General features: G+C 49.0%; 2 protein-coding genes across 3 annotated transcripts; one reads left to right on the plus strand and one right to left on the minus strand.

Annotated features, from left to right (window-relative positions):
- Window positions 1–1,635: 1,635 nt before the first annotated feature.
- bop1 (BOP1 ribosomal biogenesis factor) lies at window positions 1,636–18,118 on the minus strand. 2 transcript variants are annotated; one of them, XR_009927965.1, is made up of 17 exons: window positions 17,960–18,118; window positions 16,796–17,002; window positions 15,810–15,953; window positions 6,954–7,108; window positions 6,703–6,820; window positions 6,441–6,542; window positions 6,127–6,339; window positions 5,828–5,989; window positions 5,602–5,682; window positions 5,450–5,519; window positions 3,831–3,963; window positions 3,531–3,711; window positions 2,928–3,219; window positions 2,567–2,651; window positions 2,327–2,434; window positions 2,003–2,246; window positions 1,636–1,935 (listed from the first exon to the last, which is right to left on the minus strand). XR_009927965.1 is itself a non-coding variant. In XM_062445683.1 (16 exons), the coding sequence occupies exons 1-16, from the start codon at window positions 18,059–18,061 to the stop codon at window positions 2,093–2,095; spliced, it is 2,307 nt and encodes a 768-aa protein (XP_062301667.1). In that variant the 5' UTR covers window positions 18,062–18,118; the 3' UTR covers window positions 1,636–2,092. The 2 variants fall into 2 exon arrangements, 1 of the variants encoding a protein (XP_062301667.1); XM_062445683.1 differs by having other exon boundaries at window positions 1,636–2,246.
- scxa (scleraxis bHLH transcription factor a) lies at window positions 8,254–11,706 on the plus strand. The gene is made up of 2 exons (XM_062487224.1): window positions 8,254–9,338; window positions 11,575–11,706. The coding sequence occupies exons 1-2, from the start codon at window positions 8,841–8,843 to the stop codon at window positions 11,605–11,607; spliced, it is 531 nt and encodes a 176-aa protein (XP_062343208.1). The 5' UTR covers window positions 8,254–8,840; the 3' UTR covers window positions 11,608–11,706.
- Window positions 18,119–18,381: the final 263 nt, after the last annotated feature.

Raw genomic sequence — 18,381 nt, forward strand, 5'->3', positions numbered from 1 at the left:
GGTTTTCCTCCAGAAACCAGGCCGGCTGCTTTCAAACTACTCAGAGTGATGCAATGGGACTGTTATTGAGTTTCACTGACAGGAAACCCACAGCCACACACACACAAGTAGCCATACGCGTGCACACACACACACACTCTGTCTCTCCTGCAATATTGTGGACCAGACAGATTCATAGACTGTTTCAGTGCCATTTTCTGATGTCAACATCCGAGTCCTATTGCACCAGCTACTCACATATTTAATACACACAAAACACCATGACTAACCCACACAACACTATAGCTCTCTACCTAACCCACATTAGGAGGTTTAAGTTACAAGGAATTCAAGGTGTTCACTCCACCGAGGCCTGCTTCTGGCAGGAAGTCATCCAGAGGTATGGGTGTAGTTCAGTGGTAGGGCATTCAACTGAAGGTCTAGAGGTTGCAGCATTTGCTTAATGAACACTTTATTCTCATTATTAAAAGGTCACAGTTGTTTTAAGACCGATGATGTTTCCCCATGTCTCCCAGTCTGGGACGGTTTGGTCTGGCAGGTCCAGGTTTCTCCTCTCCTCTTTCCCCTTCACCCTCCTCTCCTCTTTCCATCCTCCTCTCTTTCCCCTTCACCCTCCTCCCCTCCCTCTCTCTCCATGCTCCCTGGGTTGTGTAGTCCACTCGCTCTGTGTTGATTAAAAATCATTTTATGTGCCTCAATTTCCTGTCAGCTGGTGTGTCTGGGAGAGCAGGGCATTCTGGGACATCAAACAGCAACCAGCTGCAGCCAATCAAGTGGTTTCCCCAGCTACTGCCGACGCTAATTGATAAATGTGGTAAACGACCAGCTAGGCCAGAGCGGAACCAGATGAGCTGGAAAAAGAGAGAGAGACTGAGGGGCAGAGAGGAGGGAGAAGGAGAGAGCAATATGGTTTATGAGCCATGGCCGTTTCACCACTCCCATGCATGTATGCCGTATCAAAGACTCTTATTAGAGATCTACATCTATGGAGCGTTTTACCATCCCTGCCTTGCAGAGTTAACAGGAGACTGGTGGAGAGGCTGGGAGAGAGGGAAGGCTGGGAGAGGCTGTGAGAAAAGAGAGGCTGAGTGGAGGGGGGAGAGGCTGGGGGAGGAGAGGCTGGGAGAAGAGAGGATGTGGTAGGAGAGGGGAGATGGTGGGGGAGGAGATACTGAGAGAGGAGAAGAGGCTGTCTGAGGAATGAGGCTGTATGAAGAGAGGCTTGGGGAGAAGAGGCTGGAGGAGGGGAGAAGAGGCTGGGAGGGGAAACTACAGAGATGTGGACCCCAAACCCCAACACAATGGAAACATCTAGAAACACCCTTTTAATTAAACAGCAACTGTGGCACCCAGTCGCCGGGACAGGCACAGTTCCAACTCTGGACTGGGTTCCCACTCTGGGCTGGGTAATGTCATTGCCACCTGACATTAGAAACTCAACTGAACCAGAGGGGGAAGGAGGAGGGGGAAGGAGAGACTGTTCTAGTTGATCCACATCTGAATCATCAGGAGAAAGCTATGTCTCCGACAACTCTAAAAATACAAAGTATTTTTATGATCTGACCTACGGCCTTGGTGAGCCATGATTGGCTGAGGAATCTAAACAGTACCACGAAAGCAAACCAATAACATAAATCTGAAACATACGTTTTATAACAACTTGTATTAAACAGTAATGAGACTGAACAAGGAGGCACTTGGTGCAGCACTGATGTAGATGCCTGCTTCCCACCACACACATCAGCTGATCGTACACAATAACATGTTTACATCATTAACAACATGTTTACGTCATCAGATAGAACAGAATAACATGTCTACATCAGTAATAACATGTTAAAATCACCTCCTAGATGGAAATATATTCATAGATGGTTCTAGATAGAAATACCAGGTTCCAGCATGTAAAATCATGGCAATAACAGGTCCTAGCAGGTAAGAACATGTTAATAACAGGTCCTGACAGGTAAGAACATGTATATAACACGTCTTACCCTAGCAGGTAAGGACATGCCAATAACGGGTCTTAGCGGATAAGATTGTTAATAATAATAATAGGTTGTAGTATACAATAAAATAGTAATGACAGGTCCTAGGTGAAGAGGCGGATGGTGGCATCAGCTCCAGAGGAGAAGACCCAGGGCTGGGTGGGGTGAAAGGTCACATCCAGGACCCCAAGGTCATGGGTCAGGGTGTGACCCTTCAGAACCTTGACTGGGACGATGAGGGGGTTCTGGAGCAGGTCACTGGAAGGGCGGGAGAGAAGGTTAGAATTGTGGAACAGCCATTTCGCACTGTCACACTGAACGTAGTCATGTTAACCTACTTGTACACCATGCCGTGGCAGACGATGACGCTGCCATCGTCCGATCCCGAGGCGAAGAGAGGATAGTGGTTGTGGTAGGCCACGCCCCTGAGGGCCTTCTTGTGGTGCCTAGGCAACAACAGGTGAGGAAGGGTATTTGTTCAACAATCAATCAAGTCTATATGACGTAAAAGACCAAACTACCCAACTATGCATTCGGCTAATGATGATTAGAGGATGATTAGCATAGTGTTTGCTAACCGTAGGATCTTGTAGGGCTTGGTGGAGAGGTCCAGGTCAAACCAAGCCAATCTGCTGTCATAGCTACCACAGACCAGGTTGTCTCCTGTGGACACAAACACATATGTTACAGTGAGAGAGAGCGCATGATGCCTGGGGCTAGCCAAGCACTAGCCTAGCGAGTCTTAGACAGGGACTAGCCTTGCATTTCTTTGCCTAGCGTGTGTTAGCATGGGACTAGCCAAGCATTTGTTAGCATGTGACTACCCTAGCATGTCTTAGCCTAGCACTAACCTAGCGTATCTTAGCCTGGGACTAGCCAGGCACCAGCCTAGCATGTCTTAGCTTGGGACTAGCCTACCATGTCTTAGCCTAGCCTTACCTCCGGGGTGGATGGCCATGCTGGAGATCCACTTGCAGTTGGTCATCAGCTTCTTGGTGAGCTCCTGCTTGATGAGGTTGTAGACACGGACGTATCGCTGTGTTGCCACGAAGAAGTACGGCCTGAGTGGGTGGAAGGATACGCACTGCACCAGGCCCTTGCTCTTGCGGAAGGGGTTCTGCGTGCGGCGCTTGCTGATCTGGTGGATGAGCACCTGCAGGTTGCTGCTGTTGTCCGGCATCACGCTGGCCAGATAGTCCCCCTTAGCGTGCCAGGTCACCTGACGCACCGCCTGAGGAGGTGTGGGGGGGAGATGGTTAAAATAACCATCTATAACCCACAAAACACCTTATGTGCTAATGCGAACCCATATCCATTGCTGGGGTTTGGGACGATAATGCTAACCCAGATCCATCTCTATGCAGGTCAGGAGGGTTTTACTCCAGCTTTATTTGGAGAAAGCAGAGAAACTTCCCTAACTTGCCTATTTCTGGAAGTTTCCGTCAGCTGCAGGAAAGACAAACCCTCCACTGGGCACCAGAGCGCTGACAGCTTCAAACTGTGAACAGCCAGCCTCTGTGAGGGAGGGGGTGAGGATAGTACCTTAGGGTGAGTGAGGGTGAGTCGGATGCCTTTCTCGTAATCGGGTCCCTGGGAGGAGCTCCAGACCACGGCCTGCTCCTTCTCCTCCTCTGGAGCCTCGTAGGAGGACAGCAGCTGCTCGCTGGACGACACCACCAGCCGGTCAGCCAGGCCAGGGCTCACCACGAGCACAGAGCACTCACTGGGGACGGGGACCGGGTTGGAGGGGGGGACCGGGAGGAGGAGAGAGGACGGTTAGAGGAGAGGAGACGAGGAGGAGAGTAGAAATGCAGGAGGAGGAGAGAAGAGGAAGTATCTTACAAGCAGACGGCCACCAGACAGAGTGCGGGGTTAGGGTTCCAGGCCACGCTCTTCACAGCTCCGCCCACCTCCAGAGTCTTCATGCAGCGCGCCGTGGCAACCTCCCAGAAACGCAGCGAGCCGTCGTCCGAGCCTGTTGGGGTCAGAGGTCATCCCTTACACGCTGTCACCCTGCTACACCTCTAACAACATACCTCAACTCAACTAGTACACTTAAATTACATTGAGTCATTCAGCAGACACTTTTATCCAAAGTGATGTACAAAAAGTGCTTATAGAAACTAAAGCATCAGAAGTGCAGTTCTAACAGTATTTCGGAAGTCAGAGTCTAGGAATGGTCTGTATTTCCCAGGGACAGTGAAAAGTAACCACATCCCATCTACCAGGCAAAAGTGCAACAATAAGATCTCAAATACAGTGCAACAACACCATCCAAACTACAATTTAGTACAATGCAGAAATAACAAAAGGCAGAACTGAAATGCGACATCAAACTATTTAGTGGGTTCAGTCTCTAGCAAAACGGTGGTAAAACAGGATGTCAGTATACGTACTCTACTGTAGTACGCTAGTCCCTAGTCTAGTATGCTTCGTGTCTGTACTCGTGCCGTCCATCCGTACTAGTACCCTGTGTGTGTTTACCTGCACAGCAGAGGCAGCGGTCGAGCGAGGGTCACGCCAGGGTGGAGCAGAATAACTCAGAAACCATGATCACTTTTTAACTACAGCACTGGCTGCTGCTGCAGCAAACAGATTTAGCATACTGGGGTTATGGCCCTCTGCTCTTAACCCTGGGACTGCTGGTCACTACTCTGCTATACTCTGGTATACTCTGGTCACTACTCTGGTATACTCTGGTAAGTACTCTGGTATACTCTAGTCAGTCCTCTAGTATCCTCTAGTCAGTACTCGCCCCCACGTAGCAACCTGTTGACACCAGTCAGACATACCAGGCTGAAGCACAGGAAGTGAACTGCTAAAAGATGACAGACCAAGCCTGGGGACCACTAGCACACTGACTGAACCACAGCTGAGCGAACACACACACACACGAGAACCACATATTCCGGAGTTCATAGGGAGATGGGCAGGGTCAGGGATGCCATGGTGACCCAGTGTGGCCACATCATTAGCGGGGAATGTGATAGAGGCTTTGCAGGGAGAGCTGAGGTACACATACAAGCTAGGCTAGTTTACAGCCCACATACAGGCTAGGCTAATTTACAGTGCACATAGGTTAGCCTACTTTACAGCCCACATACAGGCTAGGCTAATTTACAATGCACATAGGTTAGCCTACTTTACAGCCCACATACAGGCTAGGCTAAATTACAGTGCACATACAGGCTAGGCTAGTTTACAGCCCACATACAGGCTAGGCTAATTTACAGTGCACATAGGTTAGCCTACTTTACAGCCCACATACAGGCTAGGCTCATTTACAGTGCACATACAGGCTAGGCTAGTTTACAGTGCACATACAGGCTAGGCTAGTTTACAGCCCACATACGGGCTAGGCTAATTTACAGTGCACATAGGTTAGCCTACTTTACAGTGATAGGCTAGTTCCAATCTAAATACAGGCTAGGCTAGGACTAGCAACATAGGCTTGTACTCACCAGAGACCAGCCACTGTCCAGAAGGAGACACACTTATGGAACGCACCAGACTGGTGTGACCTCGATACACCTGGGAACACAGTACAACTGGTAAGTGTGTGTGTACGATTGTGTGTGTACAAATGTGTGTGTGCGCGGGGCGGGGTACCTACCAGGGACTGTGTGGTGGGGAAGGGCTGCAGGTCTTTGGGTTTGGGGAGCTTGGGAATCAGGTCCTCGGGATTGACGCTCACCTGAGGGGAGAGAGATCACACACGCGTACGCACACACTGCTACATAAGCAACCTGAGAGAACTGCTTGCGATCATCGTGTGTTTTTATGAGAGTGTGTGTGAGTGTATGACTGTGGTTGTGTGTGTGTGTGTGTGTGAGTCTCACCCTCATTTTGCGCTGGCGGGGGCAGAGGTAGAGGTCGAGGCAGCGTTCGAAGCGCTGCTGGATGAAGCGAGGGAAGGAAGGCACAGCACGCAGGCAGGAATACTTCTGGGGCAGGAGCTCCAACTTCCTGTCCTCTGGGTCCTGCTGCTCCCAGGCAAGACGCTGAAACGCACAACATTAAAAAAAAAACGTACCACATGATACTGGATATTGTTTATACTGTGGATACAGTTTTTCCAAAGAGCTTTGTTTAGAATATTTTGTTTACAATAATATGCTTGGTGTGTGCCGGTGTGTACCTCCTCCTCTGACAGCAGGTACTCAGGGGGGGGATTGTAGGACTCCTCGTGACCAGGCAGGCGCAGCTTGGGGGCGGGGACATGCATCTTGTGCCTCCCCAGGATGGCGTTGGGGTCAGTGGTGGCCCAGAGGTCGTAGTACACCGGGGTCGTGACCTTGGGCTGGCGGGGCTTGATCCAGCCCATCTTTATAGCGTGCACCAGCTTAGACACCTGCACACAGCACACTGGGTAAGTACAGGGGCGACACCGCACACATGGCAGCCTGTGAGTGTACGTGTGTGTGTGTGTGTGTGTGTGAGGGTGCGTCTCACCTTCTCCTTCTCAATGAGGGAGGGGATGAAGCTGCGCTTGTCCTGAGGCCTGTTTGTGACCGGGTGGATCATCACCTCACCAGAGAAGAAGTCCACAGACGGCTGGAGAGAGCGAGGAGGGGGGGGAGGAGTAGTGAGGGAGAGAGGAAGAGAGATGGGGATGAAGAGACAGATGAGAGGAAGAGAGAGATAACGTATATCAGTCAAACGTCAACACGGTCCTCTGGCCATGTGATCAGGATGTGACGGTTGCCGGGGTTACCTCATACTCGTTGAAGTTGACGTCTCCGAAGTGGCCTTTCTGCAGCCGCTGCACCAGTTCTATCTGCTCGTCCGACAGCTTGACATCACTTCCTGTCATCTTGTCATGCACCGTTCGCCTGGGGGGTGGGAGAAGAGCACGGTGGGTTATGGCAACCATTACAGTAGCCTTTACCATGACCACCTATACTATTATCATCATCATCACCACCATAATCATCATCACAACTCTCTCCAGTCTCCAGCCCTCACCAGTAGTCAGGGTTGTCCATCTTGTCCAGGAACTCATCCAGTTCATCCTTGTTTCTGATGGGCTTATAGATCTTCCTGCCGTCCAGGTCATAGCCAATGTGAGGATAGTCCTGGTACCACTCCATAGGAACGTTCCCCACTGTGTTTCTTATGTCCTGAGGAGCACAGAAACATGTCACAATCCAGACCCTAACCTAACCCCGTCACAACCCAGACCCTAACCCTAACCTCGTCACAACCCAGACCCTAACCTAACTTAACCCCGTCACAACCCAGACCTTAACCTAACCTAACCCCGTCACAACCCAGACCCTAACCCTAACCTTGTCACAACCCAGACCCTAACCTAACTTAACCCCGTCACAACCCAGACCTTAACCTAACCTAACCCCGTCACAACCCAGACCCTAACCTAACCCCGTCACAACCCAGACCTTAACCTAACCCCGTCACAAACCAGACCCTAACCTAACCCCGTCACAACCCAGACCCTAACCCCGTCACAAACCAGACCCTAACCTAACCTAACCCCGTCACAACCCAGACCCTAACCCCGTCACAACCCAGACCCTAACCTAACCCCGTCACAACCCAGACCCTAACCTAACCCCGTCACAACCCAGACCCTAACCTAACCCCGTCACAACCCAGACCCTAACCTAACCCCGTCACAACCCAGACCCCAACCTAACCCCGTCACAATCCAGACCCCAGTCCCAGACTCAAGACCCAGACCTGAAGCTGCAGGCAGGTGACAGACTGTCTGCCTGTCTATAACCCTGCTGCAGCCTGGCAGGACACAGAGCCAGTCTATAACCCTGCTGCAGCCTGGCAGGACACAGAGCCAGTCTGTAACCCTGACCCAGCACAAGCACACTGATGAACCCAGAAAGCAACTCAAGTAGAAGGCCCTCGTCTGGAATGAAAACACCACTTTAGCAGCTAACTCATCTTCCAGATGGCTACTGTATGCATTCGGCGGGGGAGGGGAGGAGAGGAGACAGGAGGGGAGGGGGAGGAGGAGGAGGAGTGGAGAGGGAAAAGCAGGAGAGGAGAGGAGGAGATGGGGTCTACACATCAAAACAGATCCAGACAGATGACAACACTAACCCTAATCCTACTGCAGTATAGATGGCATGAGGGTTTCCTTCTTCGGTGCCAGCAAAAGAACTGTGTAGAGGAGGAGGGCCAGGAGGGAGAAGAGGAGGAGGAAGAGGAGGACAGGGAAGAGGAAGAGAAGGAAGTGGAGAGGGGCAGAGAGGAGGGGGAGGAGCTGAGGAACTGTGTGTGTAGAGGGAGGAGGAAGAGGAGGAGCCAGGGGCGAGGACACTCCCCCAGCTATAAAAGAGGCATACGGAAACTCAGACACCTCACATGGATCTGGAGACTGGGAGGGAGGGAGAGAGAGAGAGATAAAAATATATTGACAGACAGAAACAGAGAGAGGACAGACAGAAACACAGACAGAGAGAGAAAGAAAGAGAGATAGAGATATCACAAGAGAAGCTAAACAGAGAAACAGACGTGGAAAGAGAAAAAGAAAGGAGAGGAGAAGTGAAGCCTCGGCAGAAGATACCGGATTGGTACTGGACCTGGCCTGGACCTAGCTCACTGGTACTGGATCTAGCAGAGTGGTCCTCAACTTGGAACACTGGTACTGGATCTCGTCCTAGCAGATTGGACCTACACAACACTGGACAACTCTTTTTAAGCCAATCTTTTGTGTGTGTGTGGTCAACAGCCGATCCCTCTCCAGTTCTGCCTTCGACCCTGACCCTTCAACCCCGACCCCTAACTAACTAGCATGAACAGGTGACCAGAGGATCCCTCTACTGTCCTGACCCCTGACTCTGTGTCGTTGACCCCTGACCCCAGCGTGGTCAGGTGATGTCATTTGCAATGGTGCGCCCTGCGGCCGGAAGCCTGCTGTACTCTGAGCTGTCACTGCCATCGTCAGGGGAGAGTAGCGAGGGGGAGGGGTGCATCGCCATGCACGGCGCCGCCTACCACCTCCGCAAGCCTGTCCGGGAGGCCCCGCCCCCGGACCCTCAGGCCCCGCCCCCCAAGAACACAGCTAACGCGCGGGAGCGCGACCGCACCAACAGCGTGAACACGGCGTTCTCCGCCCTCCGCATGCTCATCCCCACGGAGCCCCGAAACAGGAAGCTCTCCAAGATCGAGACGCTGCGATTGGCCTCCAGCTACATCAGTCACCTTGGCAACGTGCTGCTACTGGGGGAGGGGCCTGCAGAAGGACAGCCCTGCCACGGAGGAAGCCCCGCCCCCCATTACCATCACTACGCCTCCCCCAGCCGTAACCGTGACAACGAGAACGCCCAGCCCAAACAGATCTGCACCTTCTGTCTCAGCAACCAGAGGAGAGGGGTGAGTCCACACACTCCCCCTCCTACACACACACACACACACACACACACACACACACACACACACACACACACGAGGGGCGAGAGAGAAGAGAGAGAAGAGAGAGAAAGAGGAGGGGGAGAAAGAGAGAGGGAGGAGGGGGAGAGACAGAGAGGGAGGCTGGGGAGAGAGAGGAGGGTGGATGAGAGATAGAAGAGGGGGGGAGAGAGGAGGTGGAGAAAGAGAGAGGGAGGCTGGGGAGAGAGAGGAGGGTGGATGAGAGAAAGAAGAGGGGGGGAGAGAGGAGGTGGAGAAAGAGAGAGGGAGGCTGGGGAGAGAGAGGAGGGTGGATGAGAGAAAGAAGAGGGGGGGAGAGAGGAGGGGGAGAGACTGAGCAGTGAAATATACCATATGCCCAAAGCAACGTGACTTTGGAACATTTCTGCTTAATTAAATCATTGCACGTCCAAACACACATTCACCCCAAACCACTGTGACTAACTGCACTTAACCAACAAGTCACTGAGCCAGCCAGCCAGCCAATCGGCTAACCAGTCTGCCAACCAACCAGTCAGCCAGCCAGATTGCAAGCCAGCCATCCAGCCTCAAATCAAGTCAACCATCCATCCAGCCCAGGGCTCTGAGTGGGCCTGCTGTCTATGGCTGAAAGACGGTCCAGTTGGGCCCCTGCAGACATCACATCAGTAGTGTATCAGTACAGTAGCTAAGAGAACCCCTGCACTACAGCTAACACTAGACTACAGAGCCCCTACACTGTATTACACCATATTACCATAGGCAATGTTACCTGTTCCCAACTCTAGAATACATAGCCCTTACTACACTGTAGACCATTACCATAACCATGTTACTATCAGAGCATTTCCATGTTCTACATTATTAAGTAATTAAGTAGAGCATTACCATGACTGCACAATACCATGACTACACTGTGTAGAGCATTACCATGACTACACAGTTTTGAGCATTACCATGACTTCAAGGCATTACAGTGACAGGACATGGTAGAAATGAGCTCAAATAGATAATACAATAATAAGTTGCGCGTGTGTGTGTACCTATGTGTCTCAGTGCAGTGAGAGAGAAAGAATAAAGAATTACAAACTATACAAGAGCTGGATGATAGTGAGAAACTAAGCATATTTCTGGGCAAGGGACTTGCCACCAGACAAGTATGACATTGTCACAATCTGAGGAACAGTGAATCAACCATGTGTCATTTCTGAAACCATGCTGACTCAGTGAACAGTGACTACTTCCGCTGCCTGCCAGTACAACAATGATCCTTCATTATATGTTGGTGCCTGTTACACAGAACTGCTAGGTGGCATAAAGGCACAACATTCCGGCAGAGAGACAGAGAGAGACAGAGAGAGAGACAGAGAGAGAGACAGAGAGAGAGAGAGAGAGAGAGAGACAGAGAGAGAGAGTGTGTAATGGAGCTGGAGAGTAATGTCTCTAGCAGGTGAGGACAAACTAGTGCAACATGGCAGGGGGGGATTGCACAACACATACCGGCACACAGTGCACAAAGCACGCGCACACACACACCTGTGCAATGTGTGCATTGGAACAGGGGTGACCCAAAAGGATTACTAATTGGGTGTGTGAAGGCCCAAGGCAGGAGGTATGGTTCTTATACTCCCATATATTCATACATCCTATCATCAAATAACCCACTAGGGTTGGGACGAGAGGTACAGATGTTCCTATTGACAATCAAGCGGAGCTGGTTCATGCAGGGGGACGCGAGACATAGCGCCTCATTAGCAACGCGTCACTAGCAGCGCGTCATATCACGCAGTACGGGCACACCTTCTTAGCAGGGAGGGCTATTTAATCAGGATATCGCTGCACTCTGCATTGCTAGTGTGACACAGCATGTTCTCTGTTTCAATCTGCTGCCTCCGCCTCCCCGACCTCCACCCTTGGTTCTGTTTCCTGTCGTAGGGGGAATGCGTCGCTGCTCTCTGCTCAGAGGTCGAGACGGTGTCTCCGTTGGGTGCGGCAGGGAGCCGAACCATAATGCCAAATCAAGTGTTACAATCATGTGTTGTACCGTGTGAAATAAAGTATCAAGTACATACTATACTCCTGCCTGAACAATCGTTGCTTCAATCTGTGATTGTTGTATTCGACAATTTGCAGGAGAGGAGTGTTTTATAGGGTCTGTGTGTTCAGAACACCTACTAACTATGTATTTATTACACAGTCTGAAGTGTGTCTTCTTTTTCAGAACAAAGACAGAAACACTGCTCTGAGGAGTTAATTGCTAGACCAGGAGGACATAGGGATTAGGAGAGCCAGAGAAAGACAGGGGGATGAGACTGGACTACACCCCCCAGGACTCTACCACCCCCCCCAGGACCCTACCCCCCCCCCCCCCCCAGGACTCTACCTACCCCCCCCCGCAGGACCCTACCACACCCCCCAGGACTCTACTACACCCCCCAGGACTCCACTACACCCCCCAGGACCCTACCACACCCCCCAGGACCCTACTACACCCCCCAGGACCCTACTACACGCCCCAGGACCCTACTACACCCCCCAGGACTCCACTACACCCCCCAGGACTCTACTACACCCCCCAGGACTCTACTACACCCGCCAGGTCTCTACTACACCCTCCAGGACCCTACCACACCCCCCAGGACTCTACTACACCCCCCCGGACTCTACTACACCCCCCAGGACTCTACTACACCCGCCAGGTCTCTACTACACCCTCCAGGACCCTACCACACCCCCCAGGACTCTACTACACCCCCCAGGACTCTACTACACCCGCCAGGTCTCTACTACACCCTCCAGGACCCTACCACACCCCCCAGGACTCTACCACACCCCCCAGGACTCTACTACACCCCCCCGGACCCTACTACACCCCCCAGGACTCTACTACACCCCCTAGGACCCTACTACACCCGCCAGGTCTCTACTACACCCTCCAGGACTCTACTACACCCTCCAGGACCCTACCACACCCTCCAGGACCCTACCACATCCTCCAGGACTCTACTACACCCTCCAGGACCCTACCACACCCTCCAGGACTCTACTACACCCTCCAGGACTCTACTACACCCTCCAGGACTCTACTACACCCTCCAGGACTCTACCACACCCCCCAGAACCCTACTACACCCGCCAGGTCTCTACTACACCTGCCAGGACTGTACTACACCCACTCAAATTACTTTTTAATTAAACTTGACTGGGTTTCTACAGCATCATAGCTAATCATGTTTATAAGCAGGCAGTACTTGTATGATAAACGTATATTCATTGTCTTATGCTCGGTAACTTCTGGACTCGGGTTGGATTTGGACAGACATACTGTTTCCCTACACACTCACTTGTCCATTCCTACACACACACACACCCACTACACCCTCACATCTACAACCCTGACACACACAGTTACTACCCCCCCCCACACACACACACACACACTGTAGAGCACTTGTGTGGAGTCCTTGAGTGCAGTAGCAGCTTTCAGACAGGAAGCTGGCGCCAGCTTTGCTTTTCCCCCCCTCCCCCTTCCTCCCCTAATCCCCCCCTCTCCTATCCCTTCTCCATTACTCCCCCTGTCCTCTACTCCTCCGCCCCCACCCCCCCCCCTCTTCATTCTACTAAAGAGCACATGTTAAACCTATTGCAGGGAATGGGACCTTCCTGTCTGCAGGCTGGAATCTCAGGATAAGGTTAGTATGGTGGTGGGTGGGTGTTACTGGGGAGGGGAGTGAGGGCTGGAGTGGGTGGGGGCATGGGGTCTGGGATATGGTCGGGTTCAGGACTAGGGTGGAAGTATCGAGGTCAGGGTTAGGACTGGGAGAACAAACGATGGCGGTGTGTACCGCGATAAGACACTCATTCAATTGCAATGAGAAACAAGCTCGGTGGGACGTTCGATATTGCCACTGAAATGCATTCGAACGTTCGGTCGCGTGAACAAGCCCCAAATGTGCTCCCTCCATGGCTCACAAACAGCGTGATAATGGAGCGTGCCACGACCGACACGGAAAAAAGGCCAGTCATTGTTCGGTTGCACCCGCCACATGTGACACGACAAAAGCAAACCTTGTGGCGTGCGACAATGAGTTCAGATGACGAGGAAGAAGTTGTCGATAAGCTCGCCAGTATGGCAGCTAGTCTGAACGATAAGAGAACACGACAAGAGAAAACTGTCCCAACCAAGGGCAGGAATACAACAAAGAAACGTTTACACCATGGCTGCTTCCACCCTTTGGAGCAGTCTGTACGATGTTAGACAGGGGGGCATGGGGGCAGGGTTAGGGCGGTGTCAGGGGCAGGGTTAGGTGTTAGGGTTCAAAGATGACTCTCTAAGGATGCACAGGCCTACTGCTGTGCTCCTCCCCATTTAAGATGTTAAGATATTTGTCTGTCTGGTCCTTGTCCTAGGAGTGGTGACGTCTCACGTGAGTGAAAAGGGTACAAACAATTTGCATAAAACACATGCTCCTTTTATTGTGTTTTCTTTTTTTTTTACCACCAGGGGGAGTCATGTTCACTCTGGAGGGCAAATAGGCCTTTGAAGGAACAAGAATTCCTTCATAGGCCGTTTGTTGATGGGTTAAGAAGCAGGATGGCAAAGTAGTACTTCCTGACAACTTTTTAAAATGAGTCTCAAAAAGAAATTATAGAGCATGTGAACACACAACTATGAGGTTTGCCCACAGCCTTAACAGAGTTTAAGATAGAAATGCAGGGAATTGCAGTAATACTTAACCCTTTAACTAAAATAATAATTATTTAAAAATAATATCCCATATCTTATGACTAAATGTTATATCCCCCTTATCTCAAAACATGCCTAAAGAGCATGTTTATTAGTTGTACTTCGTATATAATTTATTTTCAGAATATGGGCATAATTTGCATCTTACATTTTAAAATAAATGATTTTGTCTTAGATGAAGTGGGAGATTCCTGATTGGTCTGAAGAGCTTTTTGACTCCAGTCCTGATGAAAAAAATGTTGTGCCAAGGTGTATGAAGTCAAGAACTGTCCTCAATTCCAGCACAGATGAAGAGTAAGAGAACATTTTGAAAGATTGGAGATAATCTTGCATGCTGCAGAGTATTAAATGTTATAGCTATGGTACCTAACCCTGACAATGATTCAATTAGCAGATTAGTTTTAGCTGCTAAAGTACTGCTGATCTATTGAGAATAATGTACATACACAACCCTGATGGAATACTGATAGGTCCACTGGGAGTTACTCCAGTCCAGACAGTGGAGAAATATGTGCCATCCAATGGGAAAAGTCCAGACAGTAGCATGAGTTATGTAATACCACCACAAAGAAGAGATGCAACGCCATCTGGTAAATGGTGACAGAAGCGATCCTCTTCCATGCAAATATGAAGACAAAATCCCTCTTTCTACATGTCAGAGCTGTGACAGAAAGTATCCATTAATCACAAAGACGGCGATCAAATCATAAGACAAAGTGCACAAGACGAGATCAGATCACATGGGAGATGGAAATGCATCAGCATCTGTTCCTGCTGTCATTAGAAAGTGCAATGGATCCTGAATGTACAACAAACAGCAGGACTGTGTCTATACATTGTGCTCCTAATTATTATTAAAGTGACATATCAGTAGGATTTCAGTCAAATTTAAGTTCAAAGTTTTCAAAGAAAGTATTTGTTTTAGTACTCATATCTTTTTAGATGACTGGTATCAATCTCAATCTCAGACAGGCTTGTCAATTAGTTTGCCAGGTGACTCTAGTTAAATGGAAACCTACTTTGAAGAGGTTGTTCCACATTATTATGCAAGTCACAGATCTCATGCAATATGGGGAGGAAAAAAGATCTTAAGATGAAAAGCATTAAATAGTGCAGTGTCGTTTTTGTGAAAACTGACTATTTAGACAACTACAACCTAATTTTAGAAAGCCCTGTTGTATTTGTCCCATTTTTATTGTATTATTCTTTTATGCCTTTTTGTGTTTGGTTATATTGTTATTGCTCTGGATAAGAGCGTCTGCTAAATGACTAAATGTTATTATTCCTGGTTGTGCTCAACTTGAGGCAGAGATTCTGTAGTTTGTGTGACAACCTTGTGCCTTTCTGTGTTTAAAAAAAAAACATATCCCATCTGCAACTTTCTTTTATGGCTATTTTGCTGCTGTCAAAACAGAACAAAACAGAAGAGATGGCCAAATCACAGCTCAAATGAATGCTCGTTATCAGGCTTCTGCTGAGATAGATAACGACCCAATCACTTGAAGCAGGTGTGTTGGAGCAGGGAAACCTCTAAAACATGCAGGACAGAGTATCCCTGAGGACCAGGGTTGAGGACCACAGCTCTAAACCATTCAGAAACACGTGTCCCCAAATAGAGGGTTTTGCTATGCATGTCCCCAATATCGTCTTAAGTAGGTCTGTGTGTGGGTGTGACTGTGGGGGTGTGTGACTGTGTGACTGTTTCCTACCTCCTCATCCGAGGTGTCCTGTTCGTACTCGTCCCTCAGCATGGTACTCAGTCCTCTCTCTTCCATCCCTCTCTCCTCTTCTCCACTCTCCCCACGTACTTTCTTCACCTTCTTTTTTGTCTTCTTCAATAAAGAACCGTCTTCCTGCAGGGCACAGAAAACTCAGTTTAAGAAGATGACAGAGGGTGTCCACGTTTTACAGCTTGTCACAAGGAGAGATCCTCAATGATAAAACGATTCACCACCACACTTTCTTCAATCTCTCCAGACTCTAGTCGACTACAATAATTAACACCTTTGTGAAAACTCTTCCAGGGATTGAAGACTTGGCTTTACAACAATTTGAGTTCTGCCCTGTCAAACTGTGAAAGACACGGCTGGTTTACAGCCCCCCCCAGTGGTCAGGAAAAAGAACACAGCTTTCGCACTAATCTGAACTAGTCACACTGTTACAGAAAGAGACCAGCTGTTACAAATAGACCAGTCACACTGTTGCAGATATACTACTACCACTATGTTTACTTGCACAAAATATTACGTTTTTTGCCCTTATTCTGGAACATACAAACAATATTCCTGCTCATCTGTTTCCATGGAAAATGAAAATAAATATCCCACTAATATTCCCGTTTACATGCAGCCGTGCTTACTCCAATTAACTAGTTGGCTTGTGTACAACGCACAGAGCTGACAGTGAGACAGTGTGTTGCAAACTGCATTAAAAACCAACAGAGATGCAGATTCTGACTGTGCTGCATACATCTCCAAAGAAGGCTCCTACAACCCAAATAATATCTGCATATGCCACGTCTTCATTAGAAAATGCTCCATTCAGAATATGGCCTAATTCCAAACGGAATATGCCGTTTACATGGCCGTATCAAATTCGGAGAATTGATATTCTGAATAATAGAGGGATACTACTGTGCATGTAAACAAACTCACTGTTACAGAGAGAAACCAGTCACACCAGTCGAGATGACTACCTGAACATCTTCCTTTTCTGGTGTCTCGGCTCCACTGCCGATCCCCAGGGGTCCATCGATGACAGCCAGGTCTTCAACCGAACCCTCATCCTCGTCATCATCACTGTCGCTCCCTGAGTCCTCCAGCCCGGAGAACACGCTCTCTTCGCTGTCAGAAGCATCCTCTTCCTCCTTCTCCAGGGTCAGGTCTACGCTGAACAAGGGAAGCTGGCACGAAATAATTTGGAATAAATCAAATAGTGCTGTATCATTAAAATGTGCGTATCTACAGATTGGGACTGTAACAGAGGTTCTTTCCGTTTCCAAATTCATTATTATACCTCAGCCCAGGATGACATGGATGGTGACATGCATGTTCTGTGTGTGTCTGGAGAAGATTGTCATGGTAAAAAATGCCACACTGGGCTTACATTTTTAGTTCATGTGTTTGATTTGTAAATAATCCATCCATTACATCGACCAGCCAACCGGGACTATTAGCGCTAAACTGTGCAATAATACAAGCATTTTGTCTCCATTAAATTACTCCAAGCCTAGGCCAGCTTTGAGCCAGTTAGATTGTTCTGTAACACTTATAATTTCTGTTATGATTTGATTAGAGGGCAATAAGTTCATTATTTTAAAGTTGATGCCTTTGCTGGAGGTCAGTTTTAGACTGGTCATGTTAAATGTCTCTTTCCCAGTCTTCAGCCAGGCTACTGTTCATGTTCTGAAAGCTTTTTAGATAAATTACTTGACAAGTATAAATGCTGTCAAGTTTAAGATTGCAAATGCTTCCAATGGCATCGAAGGAATACAATGTAACAGAGTGCAAAAGCATCTACTAAATCGGTGTAACGATTATGAGGATTTGAGGGTGAGAACCCCTGAGTTACATTTTGTAGCTTTGGTTCGAATCGTACTTATTCCTTCGTGGATGCTTTTTGCTCCTAAAAACTGACAACCGCTGCCACCGGTACCTACAGATACTCGCTACATCAAACACACGCTACCTTTATAGAAGACTGAACTGGGATGCTAACTCGCCAAGAAAGATTCAAATCTCACTCCGGCCATGCGTTCTTGATAGCTAGTAGCAAGCTAGCACAGTGGTATAAGCTGGCCACTTGGTTTCAGCTAACCGGTTAACATCACATCTAAAACGGCATTGTGCTGTAGGCCTACCTTGTCATCCTCTTCTTCTGCGCTCCTTTTCTTCACACTCTTTTCTTTAGCCTTGCTCATGTTAGTACAGTCTGTGTTGTACTCGAGCTTCAGTGTCGGCATGCTGCGGACATCAACAGCAGTCCATGTGGGGTTTGTGGAGTCAAGGGTCGAAGTTGAGAGTGTAGATCAGATGGGTACACTCGTTTTGGCTACACGTGGATGGGACCGGCGGGCTGCGTTGAAATGACACGTGAGATTTAAGGTGTGCTCTGCCTCTGTGGGACGGGCGTTTGATGCAAATTGAAATTCTAGCTTAATGTTCAATTTTGTATTATAAATATTTTTTTTTACATTTTATGAAATTCATGTATGTGAAGTGTATGTATCGTGTATGTATATGCCAAGTTTTTTTGATGATGTCACACACATGCGACAACTAC

The sequence above is a fragment of the Osmerus eperlanus genome, chromosome 20 (assembly GCF_963692335.1).
Source record: "Osmerus eperlanus chromosome 20, fOsmEpe2.1, whole genome shotgun sequence".
In the NCBI taxonomy this organism is placed as follows: domain Eukaryota; kingdom Metazoa; phylum Chordata; class Actinopteri; order Osmeriformes; family Osmeridae; genus Osmerus; species Osmerus eperlanus.